Consider the following 17,064-nt stretch of genomic DNA (forward strand, 5'->3'; position numbering starts at 1 on the left):
GTCGACGAGTCACTCGGTATAGTTTGCTAACCGAGGTCTATGTAGACGAGAGAAGAGGACGGGGATCCATTGCATCCCCGTCGACGGGTGTAGCTGTTTGTGTCTCCCAATGGCTAAGCTCTTCGGCTCAAGTCCTCTCTTTTTGCTTTACAAAATATGGTAACGCCGAGACACTTTTCAGCAGGTGTCAGATTTTGAGAATCGGAGTCAGCGCGCCAGTGGGAAGGAGGCGTGTGTAACAGGAAGCAGATTTTGACAGCTGACTTTTCTTTTTTAAGTGTCCCCGGCCGTCCTTACGCCTTGGCCCCTGAGACGTCCGCAAAAGGCCAGGCGTGGATCAGGTTAACCAACTCGGGGCCGTCTGCCAATGGCCAGTGCTAATCTCCGCCCCCCCCCGCCCCCCCCATGAGCCAGGCGGAGAGTCGGGCGGGGCGGCGGCGCCCTGCTCACGTGCCGGTGGACTTCCGGGTGCTGCGGGTGACTTCTGGTTGGGCCCGGAAGTGGAGCGCGAGGACGCGGCGCGGGGTCTTCCGTGTCGCTGTGGGCCCTAGGAGCGGTTCGGCTCGCCTTGCTCGGCTCGATGCATCCGCGGCGCCCTGAGGGCTTCGACGGCCTGGGCTACCGGGGCGGCCGGGAGGAGCAGGGGGGCTTCGCGGCCAAGCCGGACCTCGGCCACTGGGTCAGCACCCCGCCTGACATCCCCGGGAGCCGCAACCTGCACTGGGGGGAGAAGACCCCGCAGTTCGCCGCCGGGACCCCACTCGGGGGCCCCGGGCTCCAGGAAGACCCTTACTCTGGAGGCGCCGGCGCCAGCTCCGGTACGTGGAGGGAGGAAATGGACCAAAGAGGCTTGGCGGTGGCGACTGGCCTGCAGCCCAGCGGATGCCCATGAGCCTGCTAACGGACCCTGTTTGAGGGCCTTAACCGTGAACCCCTGCGGCTGGGAAAGCGGCGATGGGTGCTCTTCTCCTTTAGGAACCCCCCCCCCCCTTGCTGGTTCAGGTTCTTGTTGCTGGAGCTTTTAGGCCTGGAATGTGCATTTCACATGGTATTGTTTTTGGTATGCTCCTCTGGCTATGCTTCTAGTTCAGGGCAAAGAACTCCTGACAGACATTGTGAGCCCTGGCACGGTCCAGGTAATTCAAGTTCACGTATAGGCATAGGGTTATTAAAATTATTTGTGATAACGGTAGAAGTAATGCCCTAAGTGCTTCCATGCAGCCTATTTTCTTGGGAGAAATCAGTCCAGAAACTTTATCTTTGTTCCTGAATAACAACCTTTGTTTTATTGGAAGACAGGCCAGTGTTAAGCAGTCTAGACTGGAGCACCATATCTGAACAAGCTGGACAGTGAATATGAATATCTCTTAAGTAGTTCTATGTGTTTTAAAATGGACTTTTAAGTTGGGTCTTGCTGACTAGCAATACATCTTGCAGGGCTCTCATTAAGAAAAGATTTTGCCAACATCTAATGGTAGCATTGCTATTAATAATAATGTCATTATTACATTTATATCCTTCTCTTCCTCCATGGAGTTTGGAATGAAGTAAATGCGGGGTTAGGTTAGACTGACTGTGATTGGCTCAAGGTCACATAGTAAATTTCATGACTAAGGAGAAATTAGTATTCAAAAATAGTTGCTTTAGTTTCTTATACATGCAAATTAAGTGTGAAGCTTCAGCTAACACAAGAAGTCTAAGGCAGTTGCATACTGGCTTCTTGCTTGGAAATACCTTTATGGGTGCGCATTTTGTAAGCTAATGCAAAGCCAAGCATAGGTTACGTGTACTTTTGCTCTATTGTATAATTTATGATACCAAGCACTTAGTAAGATTGTTTGTATTAGTATTTGCTATTCTTTTTATATAAGGAGCCTCTTGTGGCACAGAGTGGTAAGCAGCACACATGCTGTCTGAAGCTATGTCCATGAGGCTGTGAGTTTGATCCCAGCAGCTGGCTCAAGGTTGACTCAGCCTTCCATCCTTCCGAGGTCGGTAAAATGAGTACCCAGCTTGCTGGGGGGGGGGGTAAACGGTAATGACTGGGGAAGGCACTAGCAAGGCCACCCTGTATTGAGTCTGCCATGAAAATGCTGGAGGGCGTCACCCCAAGGGTCAGATGACCCGGTGCTTGCACAGGGGCTACCTATACCTACCTATTATTTTTATTGGTGTTTCTTTTAAAATAAACATAAGCCCCTATGTATATATTTTTCAGAACAACTGAATAGGTTTGCAGGCTTTGGAATTGGCCTGGCAAGGTAAGATCTATGTCTATAAAAATGTTGTGTTGATAATGTTCTATTTTCTGTAATCATTACTGTGTGCATGTTAAAGACATGCAAGTACAGACTGAAATGAAATTTCTGAAGATTGCCCTCCTTTTGAAACATGTCATAATGTGGTACTACTACTAAAATAATAAAACATACTAGCTATAGTTATAACCGGAATTGACATGAATATACTATAGGTCAGTGGTCTCCAACCCCCGGGCCACAAAGGCCTCGGCGTCGGGCCACGGCTCCCTTTTCCCGCCCGCCCCCCGCCCCCGCCCCCGCCCCGCAGTGAGAAGCTTGCCAGGCCACGAGCAAATCAGCCGCCAAAGCAGCCGATTAGCTTGCGGCCCGGCAAGCTTCTTGCTTTGGGAGGGGTGGGAAGAGAAGCTTGCCGGGCCGCAAGCTAATCAGCTGCTTTGGTGGCCGATTTGCTCGCGGCCTGGAGGGGCAGGGAGGGAGCCGCGGCTGCAGCACTGCTATGCATGCGCGTTTGCACCCCCGCTGGATGCAAACATGCATGCGCGGCAAGTCCGTGTTTGCGCTGGGGCTGCTGCCCATGCGCGGGGCCCCGGATCGCCCTCTCCCCCCAACACGTGATAGCGGTCTGCGGCTGCAGAAAGGTTACGGACCGCTGCTATAGGTCATTTAAAACACAACAATACAGTGGAACTATCACATAAGCCAGGGAGATGGCAGGGAGGAACAAAGTGAAAAGGCAGTGCAATTCTTAGGTTTCAGCAGGCAGCAACTCTTTGGTTCAATTGTGAAATCAGCTCCTACAAAAACCTGAGAGAAGGACCTCAGCCACCTTTTAATTGCTGCAGGAGGTAATTTCTTCTCATTCTAACAAGCAATTGGCCAGCATTGCATTAACATGTGTGGGGAGGAGCTTGCAATATACCAGTGCAATGAAAAAAGCATTACGTTTTGTACATCAGTGGTCCCCAACCTTTTTTAGGCTGGGGACAGGCAGGGCAACTGCCCCGCCTGCATATCACCGAAATGGGATAGGAGTTTCTGCTGGACAGCAAAGAAATGTTCATTTAAAAATTCTGGGATTAAATACAGTTTTATGAACCCACTGTTCTGTTTTAATGTTCATGGGGCTGCTGTTAGTTGGAATGCTGCCTTTACTGATGGCCATTTTGCCCAGCTTTATATGTTTTAGTTGTCTTTATTATTTTGAGGTATTAACTGCAGTGCTAAAATGAAGAGGCAACTCCTAAGTATTAGAAATTAATAAGATGATGTCTTTTAACAGGAAGTGGTCTCTGAGTTGTTCTAACAGTTTTGCAAAGCTTAGCAGTTCAGTTCTTACTAGTGTGCAAGTTAAAGTACAGAATTATGAGATTTCTAATGCTTATCAAAATACTGTAGTTTAGTAAAGGAAAAGATTTGTGGGCAAATGAATGAAATGTCAATAAAATTTGAAATTATTTTTCCAGTTTATTTACAGAGAATGTGCTGGCCCATCCTTGTATTGTTCTGCGTCGGCAGTGCCAGGTAATAGTTCAAATCATTGTCTCACATTTGTCTATCAATTTTAATACTAAACTTTCTGTTTATTACATTTTTCCCAGTATTATTTGAAATACTGTATTGGTTTGACCGCTGATTTTCTTTCTTGCAGTTAAAAGTGGTTCAGTATTGGTAATGATTTTTAGGGAAATTTAGGGAGATTACTTTAATGTTAATGATTTTTAGGGAAATTATCAAGGTGATATTGATCAACAGTGAGTGGGAATGATGATGTATGAAGGTACAGCTAACAATTTTTATAATCTAGTAATTCTTTTTACAGGTTAATTATCATGCCAGGAATTACCATCTCACTCCGTTTACTATTATCAACATTATGTATAGCTTCAATAAAGCCCAGGTTAGTGTTTAGCATCAAACAGTAATAATTGTTCTTACATAAAATATATGTAATTGAAAATGCAAAGTGAAAGCATACTAGTTATTCACTATTCTAAGCCTGTTTTCTCTCATGGTTTTCAGTTTTAAAGAGTGGTAGATTATACAGATGTCCATACAAGTTATAGTTCTCAGTAGACAATATGGATAATATGTCTTAACAAAATCATTTTTCAAATGTAATCTTCAATAATAATTCAAGATAATAAAGGTTAAGCTGTATGCCATTTAGGTTAAGCAGGCCCAATATGGATCCAGTTACACCAAATACTGCGATATTTGGAACACCCATAACAAAACCAAAAAAGGTTTTAATGCATTGGCTTGTCTCTACAGCCTTTTTCAAATATAGAAAAGGCCACTTCCATGGAGGAAAGACTGACACTGGCCTTCCCACAACAGATCTCCACTTAGTATGTGTTGAACAGGAGTAGAATTTACAAATTGCTATCTTTAAATATTGAAACTATAATCACTAGGTTGCGGTCATGCATTCATGTAACCTGCTAAGTTAGTCCTGTCTTCAGTTTTTAACATTTATGGTTATTTGCCTGTATCCTGCAAAATCCATGAACACATGGATTCAAACTCAAGATAAACCACTATTAATAAAGCAATTATTAAACGGAGTTAATTTGTTTGGTGAGGTGCTAAACCTGGATTTCTTTATCAAGATTCAAAAATCCCAGTTTGTTTAGTAGTACTGCCCTTCTTAGCCACCTGGACATAAGTCATAAGTTGCTTAAAACAGCAGACAAACCAAACTGTTCCTGCAGCTTACTGCTTTCCCAGACATACCTGCATTCCTTTGTCCTTCCTTGTTTTATTTAGGGGGGAAAAAGTCAGCTCTTCTGATTCCAACTCAGGATGGCTTTCAAAACCAATCATCAAGATGAAATAATTAAATTTAACAATCCTTAGAAAGAGCAGCCAATAAATACTCAGAGTGTGGGTTTCCCTCTGTCTTTGTAAGGCTGCTCCATCCATTTCCTAGAAGAAATCAGAAGAAGAGTTGGGTTTTTGTAACCCATTTTTTACTACCTTCCTCTCCACACAACAGACACCCTGTGAGGTAGGTAAGGTGAGCCTGAAAGAGCTCTGAAAGAACTGTGACTAGCCCAAGATTACCCAGCTGGCTTCATGTGGCGAGTGGGGAATTGAAGCCGGTTCTCCGGATTAGAAGCTGCTACTCTTAACCACTACACCAAATGTAGCAGGACAAAACATCTTGCTTAATCATATGCTTTTGTTCAGTTTGTCAGCATATGCCACAAAAGTTCCCTACATAACATGTATCCAGTCCAAAGACTATTACAACTCATCTAAGGCCATACTTTTGTTCCCATAATGAAACTTGCTCCTTCAATGCCACCTTGTGTTTTCCTCAGGTTTTTGCTTTCTCTAAGGGGAGAAAAAGGAACTCAGTTAAGACATGTGAGAAAGGGAGATGATGATGGACAGTTGGCTTAGCCAAGAGTGGCCTGAAGATCTCCATGGAGACTTGGCATGCCCTAGACTTCATTGACCATTCACATCCCATTTATTAGGGTTAGTAATAAGTGTGCTGCATATGATTATGTAATGATGCTTTGTAAAAAGCCAGAAACAGCAAGGGAGCCTAGGGAATTTTCATGCAGGTGGGAAAGAAGCATTAAGTTGAGTCTTATGAACCACTATAGGTTACTGTACACACCTGGTAGATGGTCAGTATTTATAAGAAACTGTAATTTAAACCACATTTATCATGACATTTGAAGAGAGCTACTGTTGTAGCATTTTTGCATTGGAATCTTGTGGAAATCTTTGTTTTAACCATTGTTTCTGATCCCTGATTCCTGCTTTTCAGTTTCACAATGCAAGTTTTACTTTTAAAGGTCTATTTAGAAAGAATGAGAGATTTTCTGCTTACATTTTTCAGAACAAATTTGAGCCCAGTGGCACCTTTATCTAGACAAATAGTCAGTCTCTAAGTTACTGAGATGGTTTTAAAAACATGTGAGACTGTCTACTGGAGAGAGGGCTGAACCTGATTCAAGGGAGCCTTACACTCATAGGGTTGGGTGCTTTGGCACCCAAAGCAGCCGCGCTGTAGGGGGGGGGAGACGTGGGCATTAGCGTACCAGTGGGTGCATACACGCAGGCGCGGAACTCTGCACCTGCGTGTGCGCGCCTACTGGCGCACTAACGGCAACGCCTCCCCCCCCCCTGCGGCATAGTGCACACTGTGCCGGGAGAGACCATCCACTTTGGACGCCAAAGCACCCAATCCTACTCTGCTACTACGAACTGCCTAGTGAGCCCTGCCCTAAGGAAGCTCACTTGACCTCAACCAGGGCCAGAGCTTTTTCCATCCTGCCTCCACCTGGTGAAATGAGGTCCCGGAGGAGATCAGAGCCCTAGTGGAGCTTAAACAGCTCCATAGGGTCTGCAAAAACCTGCCAAGGTTTTGGTTGAGGTCAGCCTGAATTCAGTCACTTCCCATTGGTGCCTGAGCCCCACTCCCATGAGAACCACCACCAACATGTCCATCCTATGGGGCTGTCAGTATGTTCCAATTAAAATTGGATGTTCTCACTATGTTTGTTCCAATATGATACTGTTCTCCTGTTATGATTCTTTCACTACTGTTCAATTTATCATGTTAACAGCCCTGAGCCTTCGGGGAGGGCAGTATATAAATAAAATTAATTAATTAATTAAGTTGCATTAAAGAGAATGTCATACTTCGCAGGGCCCAAAAGCTCTTTGGAAAGGAATGGGAAGCACTTTCATTGTTCAGGGTATAACCCTGGGAGCAGAAGGGATTCTCAGCGAATTCACACCCTTGCCAAGGTATTATAAGTTCACCTTTATTATGCTATTGTATTTGTTAGTATTCCTTTGAAAAGAATTTCGAAGGGAATATAAAAAACTTCATGGTGTATGAGTCAGTCTCTTGCATGCGTGCAGTACTCTTCTGATAGTGCTCTACAGATATTACACTGGCATTCTGTTCACACAACTTCACTGATCACTTGCTTCAGAGCGCAGTATGTATAGTCTCCATATCATGTGAAGAGGGCAATGTGTGGATCTTCCACACAGGTACCCTATCAGTCTCACAAAGAAGAACACATCTGGTGGGCTTCTCTGTGTGATCTGAACAACAATGTATTGTTTACAGCGAGCTTCAATTGCTGACATATTGAAAGGCAGTATCTTCTGTTATATATTCAGGTAATCTCAGTGATAACATTACGTAGGTGATATAGATCAGGGGTAGTCAACCTGTGGTCCTCCAGATGTCCATGGACTACAATTCCCATGAGCCCCTGCCAGCATTTGGAATTGTAGACCATGGTCATCTGGAGGACCACAGGTTGACTACCCCTGATATAGATGACATCATTGGAAGTTTTATTAAATAGTAGGTGGGGGGGAATCTATGATAATGACACTACCTTTCATAATGACACTGCCAAACTGCAGGCTTTCTATATAGCAAATGTGTTCTATATCAGTGGTCCCCAACCTTTTTTAGGCTGGGGACCGGCAGGGCAACTGGCCCGCCTGCGCATCGTGCATGCATGGCCGCACATTGCGCATGTGTGGCCCGGCCACGCATGCGCAGCCCTAATTCCCTCTCCCCCCCCCCCCCCCGCAGTAAGAAGCTTCCCGGGCCGCAAGCTTGCAGCCTAGGAAGATTTTTACTGCAGGGGGGCGGGGAGAGGGAACCGCGGCCCGGCGCCATGGCCTTTGCAGCCCGGCACCGGGCCGCAGCCCGGCACCGGGCCGCGGCCCACAGGTTGAGGACCACTGTTCTATATCACTGCCAGCTATAGATTTTATACACCTATGATCATCAGGTCACCTAGACCAGTGGTCCCCAACCACCAGGCCGCAGCTCCCTCTCCCCGACCCCCCCCCCCCCCCCCGCAGTCAGAAACTTCACAGGCCGCAAGCAAATCGGCCACCAAAGCAGCCGATTAGCTTGCGGCCTGGCCAGCTTCTTTTTGCGGGAGGGGGGGGGAGGGAAGAGCGGCTACCAGCCGCATGCGCGGGAGTGCTGCGCATGAGTGTTTACGCCATGCGCTGCCACCAACGTGCGGCCGCACATGGCACAAACGCACATGCGCGACCACCGGATCGCCCTCCCCCTCCCCCAGTCCGCAGCCTTAAAAAGATTGTGGACCACTGACCTAGACTATTTTTTTGGAAGGTGTCAGGACTTATCTAACACATTCTGTGAGTAGCTTTGTACTGCATGTTTGCACCCACAAGCATGTGGATCAAAATTATCTCTTTTCTTTTCACACTGTGTCATGTTACTTCCTTCAAAAACTAGTCATGTGGCAAAGGAATAGATTGTAAAAGAAACTGTACAGGCAGCACATCACTTGTAGATGTAACAAAAACCAAGGATACTGACATCAGATACAAGATGTTTTTGGACTAAAGAAGTGTTTGTAGATCAGATCTGAATATGTTTTATGTCATTCTTGTCCTTGCTTCCCATATTTTCCAATATTGTTTTGAATCTTCCTCTATCATCATTATTATCTGTTAATAAACTAGCTGGCCCTTATGACAAAAGTGGCATAAGGAAGTATCCACAGACTTCTTAACAAAATGGGAACCTTCACATGCAGATAAATATGGTATAAATTACAACTGGAATGTCCCAGTGCTTCAAAGTGAAAACTTGGACCTTAAATAATCGTAAGCTGTGGTCACTGTCTTGCCCATTAAGTTGAGCCATTTTAGCCATTAAGTAGATCTCTGGTGATGACTAGATGTATTATTCAAGCTTGCTAAAGCATACTTTAACTGTTCTACTTCAAAGACATTAATTGACTTGGCAGTGATACTTTGAGATCAGATGATGGCCAGGGATTTATTGCCAGGCGGCAGCTAATCAACGCCCCTTTTTAAAATAAGATTGTTATATACTGAATCAAAATTAATTGCTTCATTCAGGAGGTGCTAAGTATTGTACCACTTGACTGACTTCCAGTTTCAGAGAGACTAAGCCAGCAAGTCATATAAATGATGGGCATATTGATAGATCAAAAGGGTTGTGATGGACTGTACTTTGAAAGTTCATAAGTGCTATAAACATGTGACAGACTGAAAGGTTAATGCCTCACAGAGCCAGAGAGCCTTTGAGTGGCAGGTTGCTCAAATGGATTTCATTGGACAGCATTAGTTGAGAAGAAAGAGCATCACTGTTTTGTCTTGTTGCCTTCTTGGGTCTCTAGGGCTTGTTCTCCCATGCTACCTTCACTAGTTTTCCTAACAGTTTCCTCTGCCTGCTTTGCTCTGCTGTCTACCTTCTGGGGTTTTGTGGATACTTTCCCTGTGACCACAGTACAAGTGAGAATTTTAACTGCTTGCCAAACATGGGAGCATGGAGCTTTTTCTCCAGTCTTTTAAAGTTAAGGTGCGGGGTAGTATCTTCATTAATTTCATTGAAGTTGAGGGCACCGGGGAGCATTGGTTCCCACAGAGCATATAAAGAATGCAGCTATGAATAACAAAATGTATTTGTATTTAATTAAATTTTGGTGTGTATCCCTAGTGGTGGTAGAACAGTAAGTAATGTACCTTGAGTGTATTGCTCCGAGTACAGAGTTAAAACTGGCCAACTTATCTGTTCTGATATTGAAATGACAGAAATTCGTACAGGAAATTTGGACTATATAGTCCACCTGAAGATACAGTTTTTGCTCCATCTGAGAAAAGTCAGACCCACATAGCTTCAGGAATAGAACAAAAAGGATCATTTGAAATATAACTTTCAATTTCAGTCATTCTAGATTAGTGAAGGGAAATAAATGGGTAAATACAAAACAAGAAACTATTTTGTTGTATGTGTGATGATTATCAGAATAACAATCAATTCATAATTGCTTAATGGCTTTTAAAAGAAGAAGAGTTAGTTCTTATATGCCGCTTTTCTCTACCCGAAGGAGGCTCAAAGCAGCTTACAGTCGCCTTCCCTTTCCTCTCCCCACAAAAGAGAGTGATTTCTAGGCCTAAAAATAAAATTGTAAGACTCTGTAATTTTAGCTGACTTACAGCAACCCCTTCATGAGGTTTTCAAGGCAAGAGACAAGCAGAAGGGATTTGCCATTGCCTTCCTCTGCACAGCAACCTTTGGAATGCCAGCTCTCCTTAGCTTTCAAGATGTAATGGTACTGGGCTAGCCTGGGCCACTCAGTTAAGGACAAGCAATAAGATACCATTACAGACTTTTACTGGAGCCAGTTTTCCTCATCTTCACTCCCTAACTTTTCCTGGTGTTGACCAAGGAGTTCTGAGGAATTTACAATCCTGTTTTTAAGCTGCAACGTTTTATTAACATTCAAGATTGTAAATCAGTAAAGGTGCTACTAGTAGGTTTTGTGGGTTTATGCTTGGTCTTTTACCATAGTACATTAAATTTTGAGCCAAAAGTTCTAAAGAGGCGCCCTATTAAAATACTTCTTGCAAACAAAACAGGAAGGCTCATAATCTCTTATTTCCTTTTGTGCCTGGGGATTGTGCATGTAACGGAAGCAAAGTGTATTGTGGGGGGAGAGAAATGTCCATTTACACTATAACTGTGTAGATTCCTGTTTTAGTGAAAATTGGTAAGCAATCACTGCTTTGATTTTCAGAGAGCTTTCGTATAAGTGGAGTCTCCGACAAATAGGAGGACATCTTTTGCTGAAAGGGTACGTAAAGCTGGTGCACTCATAAAATTTTGTTACTGAAAATTGTTATCCTACTTTCTGCAAATTGATACCAAACACAATTATTCAACATCTTTAATACACAAAATGAATTATTAAACTTAACAGATCTGTAGCATTACAGCAATAAATCCAGTGAGCCTTTGTCTGGTCCCCTCAATTTTGTGCACAGAAATCTGTCATTGCTCCAGGTATTTAAAGGGTACATTTAAGCTATTGCATTTGTGTTAGTTCATTTGGCATCTAGAACTGGTGCCTTTATAGCTGAATTCACAGTTCTGTATGACTTCCATTAATTAATGGATCAGAATTTATTAAAATGTACATAGGCAGTGATTGTTCTTTGTTTTTTTTAAAGAGCAGTCCATTTTGACACCCCTGGTACCACATACTGAAAAATAGTACATAATAATTTGTAAATAGTAAGGTATAATCTTGGGTACGAATATGGATAATATTACTATCAGGAGGATTTTAGAAATTGAATGCTAAGGAAATACAATCCCAACATTAATCCATATGGTTTGAATCTAAACCAATTTAATCCAAAAAGGCTAAATTAGATTAAATCAAAATATCTCTGCTTGATTGAACTGTCTAAGAACATACTAAGTGGCAGATGTCATTGTCACAATATGAACTGTATTTTTTTATTCCTCTAGGGTGACTTGTGTGATAGCAATGCCTTTTTATTCTGCAAGTCTGATTGAAACCGTCCAAGTAAGTTTAATAATGCATCTGTGTGGAATGAGGGGGTGTGCTGCAATTTCCATATTATTTAGCAGAATCATGAGTCCTGTTATTGGCCACTTAAGTATTCAACTTATCTAGTTCATAGCAATGAATGCCCACTTGTGTCATTAACCTAAATAAATTGATTTCAGTAATATATTTAATGGCTGTTCTTGGGACTTAAACATTTGTTTATTATTGGATTTCTGGGCCACCCTTCCCCAAAGGCTAAGGGCAGATCCACAGCACTTTAAAAACACTTATATAAAACAGTTAAAATTAATTTAAGATTAATCTCTCAACACCACATTATTTAAGGGAAAAAAGAGAAGGGGGGAAGGACAACAATTAAATATAGTCCACAAGATGTAAATGGAAAAGGTGAGCTTGGATATAGAACCAGCACATTTATGGATGTCATTCCAGGACTACTGAAACAACTCTATTTTATAGGCCCTGCAGAACTGTTTAACATGAAGTTAGTCTATTTCAGGATGGCTTTTTTAAAGAGTCCCACAGGTTATGTTTCACAATGCAGCTACTACTGAAAGGAAAACAGCTCTGAATGTATTCTCATTTATAAAAATAATAATACACAAAAATGTTGTTACTGTGCATACCTGTAGGTTCTATGTGAATTTAAGGTGACCACCTATTGTTTCTTGGTGGCACTCCAAAGAGAAAATCTTTAATTTCTAGTATAAGTCAGCTGTATTTGGATTTTTAAACAATGGCAAACCACTTGAGGGCGTACTTGCTCCTTTAAAGATCAAAAGAATCAATGCAAAGTAAAACCAGTGCCATGTTAAAGTTAAATAAACTATTTTATGCCGCATCTATAGTGTGTATTACTGTGCCCTGTGTATCTTCATGAAATGTTCTTTGGGTTTTTATGCTACATATCTGGAAAAATCATACCATTTTAGTTTTGATCTTTGTGGTTTCTTTGGGGTATTTCTCACATTGGGAGTGAAAAGAAGGGGATGAAATGAAATATGCTGTCTTCAAAGACATTATGATCATGGTCATTGATATGAGATTAAATAATCCTTCGTTTTTTTACAAAAGAAGATGCCTATGATTTTCTATATATAAATAGAGGTGTGTGTGTGCCTATGTGTAGAATCACAAAATCTGCAACTTATATCTAATAGCAAATTACAGGTTTCTCTGCTCCTACCCATCCCCATGCCAATGAAGAGTCCATGAAACAGGGCAACAAAGAGATAGCTTATACATTTGCAGAAAAATTGAAAAATGATGTCTTATTATGAGCAGACCCCAAACTCCACTAAACAATAAAAGAAGAGAGGACTGCAAAATTGCAGGGAGGAATAGTACTGTCAGACCAGTAGATAAATATTTTGGCCTCTTTTGCAGCTCTGTTTGGTGGTGTGGACAGTAGTCCTCAATTAATCCCAAAATCAGCATACAATTTGAACTGATTGGCCCTCATTGACAAAGTGCAATTTGAACTGATTGGTCCTCACTGGTAGGGTTGTGAGATTCTGCATCCGAAGCAGCCAGCGCCGCACTGCAAGATGGGGAGGCATGGGTGCCAGTGCCCCAGTCGATGCACACACGCTGGTGCAGGGTTCCGTGCCTCTGTGTGTGCGCGCACCTCTGCCCGCAGCTCTGGCTGCTACAGGCAGGAATGGCGGCTTTGGATGCCAAATCAGATGACCCTACTCACTGGCAGAGTGGTATCTCCCTATTGACAGCATACCCCCAGGATCAATCAGATAGGGAGTGAGTTGGCTGCATACAACTTCTGCTTTATAATGTTTAGTGATTGGTCAGTGTGGTTTAGAGGCTGCAGTACTGGACTAAGATGTAGAAGCCTATAAGCAGTGGGCTGATTTATCTACAAACTCTCCACTAGTTTGTCTGAGTTTCCAGCTTATTTTTTAAAAATCCCTAGCCCTCTTAATTGTAGAGATCCACCTTTACAACAAGGGGAGCTAGAGACTGATCTTTGTTAAAATGCAAAATTGAAGCTCATAGGGACTATTATCTTAATGGTTGTAACATGATAATATGTAAATAGGCGTTTGTAACCTTCCAAAAAGCCCTCAAGGATAGGGGAATGGGGGCCACACAGAGAAAATGCAACTGCTGCATAGATTATCTGCAGAGGCATTCCCAGTGGCAATAATAACGACATGGAGAATTGTCACTGTGTGGAAGCAGCCCGGTTTCTTGTGGAGATAAAGGAAGGAAGGACCATGCATGCTGCTCTTAGAAAGAAGAGTGAAATAAGAATATACTAGTCCAGTGGTGGCTAACCTGTGGCGCTCTATATGTCCATGGAATATTATTACCAGTGCTGGCAGCAGCTCTTGTTAATTGTAGTCCATGGACACCCAGAGAGCCACTGTTTTGCCACCATCTGTACTAGACACATGAATGTGGGAGGGAATTACTTCTTAAAATGGCTACTTGTAACTGTTCTACAGGCTTCATTGGTTTTGTTAGGATTCAGTTGCTTAAACACATGTAATGTTCCCTATAAATAATCAAACTTTATTCATTTATCTATCTCGTGGTTATTGCACCAATGTGAATGAATGCCTCCTGATTGTACATCTTCTTCCTTGCAGAGTGAAATCATTCGGGATAACCCTGGAATCTTAGATTGCCTAAAAGAGGGCATAGGCCGAGCAATGGGTTTTGGAGTGCCCCATAGCAAACGGCTGCTCCCTCTTCTGGCACTGACCTTTCCTACTGTTCTGCATGGAATTATGCATTACATCATTAGTTCCATTGTCCAGAAAATAGTCCTTGTGCTTCTAAAAAAGGAGAATTCTTCCAGTCTCACAACCGAGGGCACCAGTTCTGTGCAAAGCATGCTGGATGCTTATTTTCCAGAACTAATTGCTAGCTTTGCTGCCAGCCTCTGTGCTGATGTCATGATGTACCCGTTAGAGACAGTCTTACACCGCCTTCACATTCAAGGGACCCGCACCATCATTGACAATACGGACCTTGGGTATGAAGTTCTCCCCATCAATACTCAGTATGAAGGAATGAGAGACTGCATCAATACGATAAAGTGTGAAGAAGGCATATTGGGATTTTACAAAGGGTTTGGGGCTGTGGTTGTACAATATTCATTACATGTAGCTTTGTTACAGCTCACTAAAATTCTTTATTCCACACTGCTTCAGAATGTTTCTTAGGGGCATAAATCATGCCCCTTGGAAATTCATGCGTTGAGCCGATAAGCAAATGAAATCCGACAGATTAGAATTCAGTGATAGTTTTCTTACCACATAGGATGCTCCTTTGTAAATAGAAGCATGAGTTCTCCTGTGTCCTTTACACAGTACCTGATCAGAGGAAAATGAAAGATGGCTTTTAAAATGCTGAAATATCTGATGAGAAAGTATTCTGAAATCTTGTATGATTGGCAAGCAGTTATTCAAACAATCCTGCCAGCAGTTTCTTCAGCATAAACTCCCATTTGAAATTAATGGTACCTACAGCTGTACTTCCCCAAAAATGCCTTTTCTAAGGCAGTCACACAATGGATTACTTTTTCATTTATGCCTGTGGTTTCAAATGAGAATTCCTTTACTATATTTGGATGATTTCAAAAACTGGGTAGAATGAATTTTGTCAATGCTTATCAGTGGTTTTGTTTGCTTTGTCATGTAGCTGCTGTACAAAAGGATTGAAGTCCTAGTATTTTTAAAAGATTTGTTATGGTCAAGAACATCAATATTGGATTTCCATTGGTATAATAGCATGATAATGATTTCTTCACATTTTTCTGAAGAACACCATGTGATGTCAAAAAGCAGCTAAATTGCTGCATTGCTTTTTTGAAAGGAAAATGTCTGTGATTAAACTTCATAGGAAAACAGTGATAAAAGTCTTGGGAACTGATGATCCCCAAGTTTAGTTTTAGGAGGCGAACATTAACAGAAATGCAAGACCTAAGCAGAATGTTGTAAAGAGTAAAAACTGAGCAATCGGTCTCTTAAAATATATGGCAGAAAGTACTGTTGAAATCTAATGGGCTTGGTTTCATAGAAATGTGTCCTAAAATAGCTGCATTGTCCCAAGAAATACTATATGGTCTGTGTATGAGTATACAATCATAGGCCTTTTATTAGTGTTTATTTCCAAATTTCACTCAATTATAAAAGAACTCACTAGCTTTTCATGTGGCCAGTTTTTTAAACTACCAATGCTGAAGTTCTTCTGAAAGACCCATGACTGAATTTGGTGGTGTTTTGCTTTCTAGCACAGCCTATTTTCTATTTGTGGTTTTAGCTATTTACATCCTTTCTTTATTCAGGGAGGTAGATTGTAGAGCAGAGCTCTGCTGCCTGTTTTAATCTGAAACACTGAACTTTATTCACTATCTAAAAAAAACATGGATTAGGCTTTGTAAGTACTAATTCTGATCACGAAATGTCCTATTTTGCTTCTGTATCAATGTTTGATCTAATGGAGGTATTTAGAAAGATGTGTTTACAATACACTAGCATGCTAAAACAACCTTTGGGAAGCTTCTGGCTTTCTTATTATAAGAGACTTGGTGTATCTGTGTGAATCCAGTAAATTAATGTGCAAATTCAGACTTCATGTACAGAAGCTTTTGTTTACAAGTGGCTATAAACAAAGTCGTTGGCCAGTTTTGTCACAAATCAAACATGTGCCCAAGTTGCATTAAAGAACAATTGCTTTGCTTATACTTTGTGTGGATGTTATAAACACTTAGATAATTGAACTGAGAAAACAAGAGCCCACACTTAAATTGAAGTAAACCTAAAGGTGCCGCTTAATTTCAGTTTCTTTGCCACAGTAGACTAATGTTGCTCCTTATTTGCAAGTATTAGCGAGCGAAATAAAACAGGACTTGTGGTGAAACCTGTACCATCAAACATCTGCAGAGCTGAAAACAGAACTGATACAAAGGACTTTTTGGTGTACCAAGCCATGTATGAGTCCTGAGATACAGCCTCTGTTGATTGGTGTGCTTCAAAAAATTCCCTGAGTCGCTTAGCATTCTCAAGACAGCCAGTTTTCTATAGAAAAACAATACAAAAAAAAACCTCCCTAAAAGATATAATGTTCAAAGATCTAGGATTTCATGTAGCTTCAACTTGTTAGAAGTAACCCTGAAGATTTTACATACTAAATTTTAGTTCACTGTTGCCTCGAGGTAGCATGAACTAAACTATTAGAGGGGATACTTATTAAATTTGCAGATGATACTAAACTGGGAGGGGTAGCAAACACAACGGAAGATGAATCAGAATACAGGATGATCTTGATAGGCTCGAGAGCTGATATAAACTAAATAAAATTAAATTCAATAGGGACAAATGTAAAGTTCTGCATTTAGGTAGGAAAAAGCATATACACCAATATAGGATGAGTGAGACTTGGCAGTAGTATGTACGAAAAGGATC

At 41.9% G+C, this 17,064-nt stretch overlaps 1 protein-coding gene across 1 annotated transcript; it reads left to right on the forward strand.

Moving 5' to 3' along the window:
* The first annotated feature begins 446 nt into the window (after positions 1–446).
* On the forward strand, positions 447–16,343 carry SLC25A46 (solute carrier family 25 member 46). Its single transcript, XM_077347763.1, has 8 exons — positions 447–818; positions 2,219–2,261; positions 3,725–3,782; positions 4,081–4,158; positions 6,928–7,028; positions 10,835–10,891; positions 11,572–11,629; positions 14,242–16,343. Exons 1-8 carry the CDS (start codon positions 581–583, stop codon positions 14,818–14,820), a joined length of 1,212 nt encoding a protein of 403 aa, XP_077203878.1. The 5' UTR covers positions 447–580; the 3' UTR covers positions 14,821–16,343.
* The last annotated feature ends 721 nt before the right edge of the window (positions 16,344–17,064 follow it).

This window comes from Paroedura picta, chromosome 7, assembly GCF_049243985.1.
Source record: "Paroedura picta isolate Pp20150507F chromosome 7, Ppicta_v3.0, whole genome shotgun sequence".
Lineage (NCBI taxonomy): Eukaryota > Metazoa > Chordata > Lepidosauria > Squamata > Gekkonidae > Paroedura > Paroedura picta.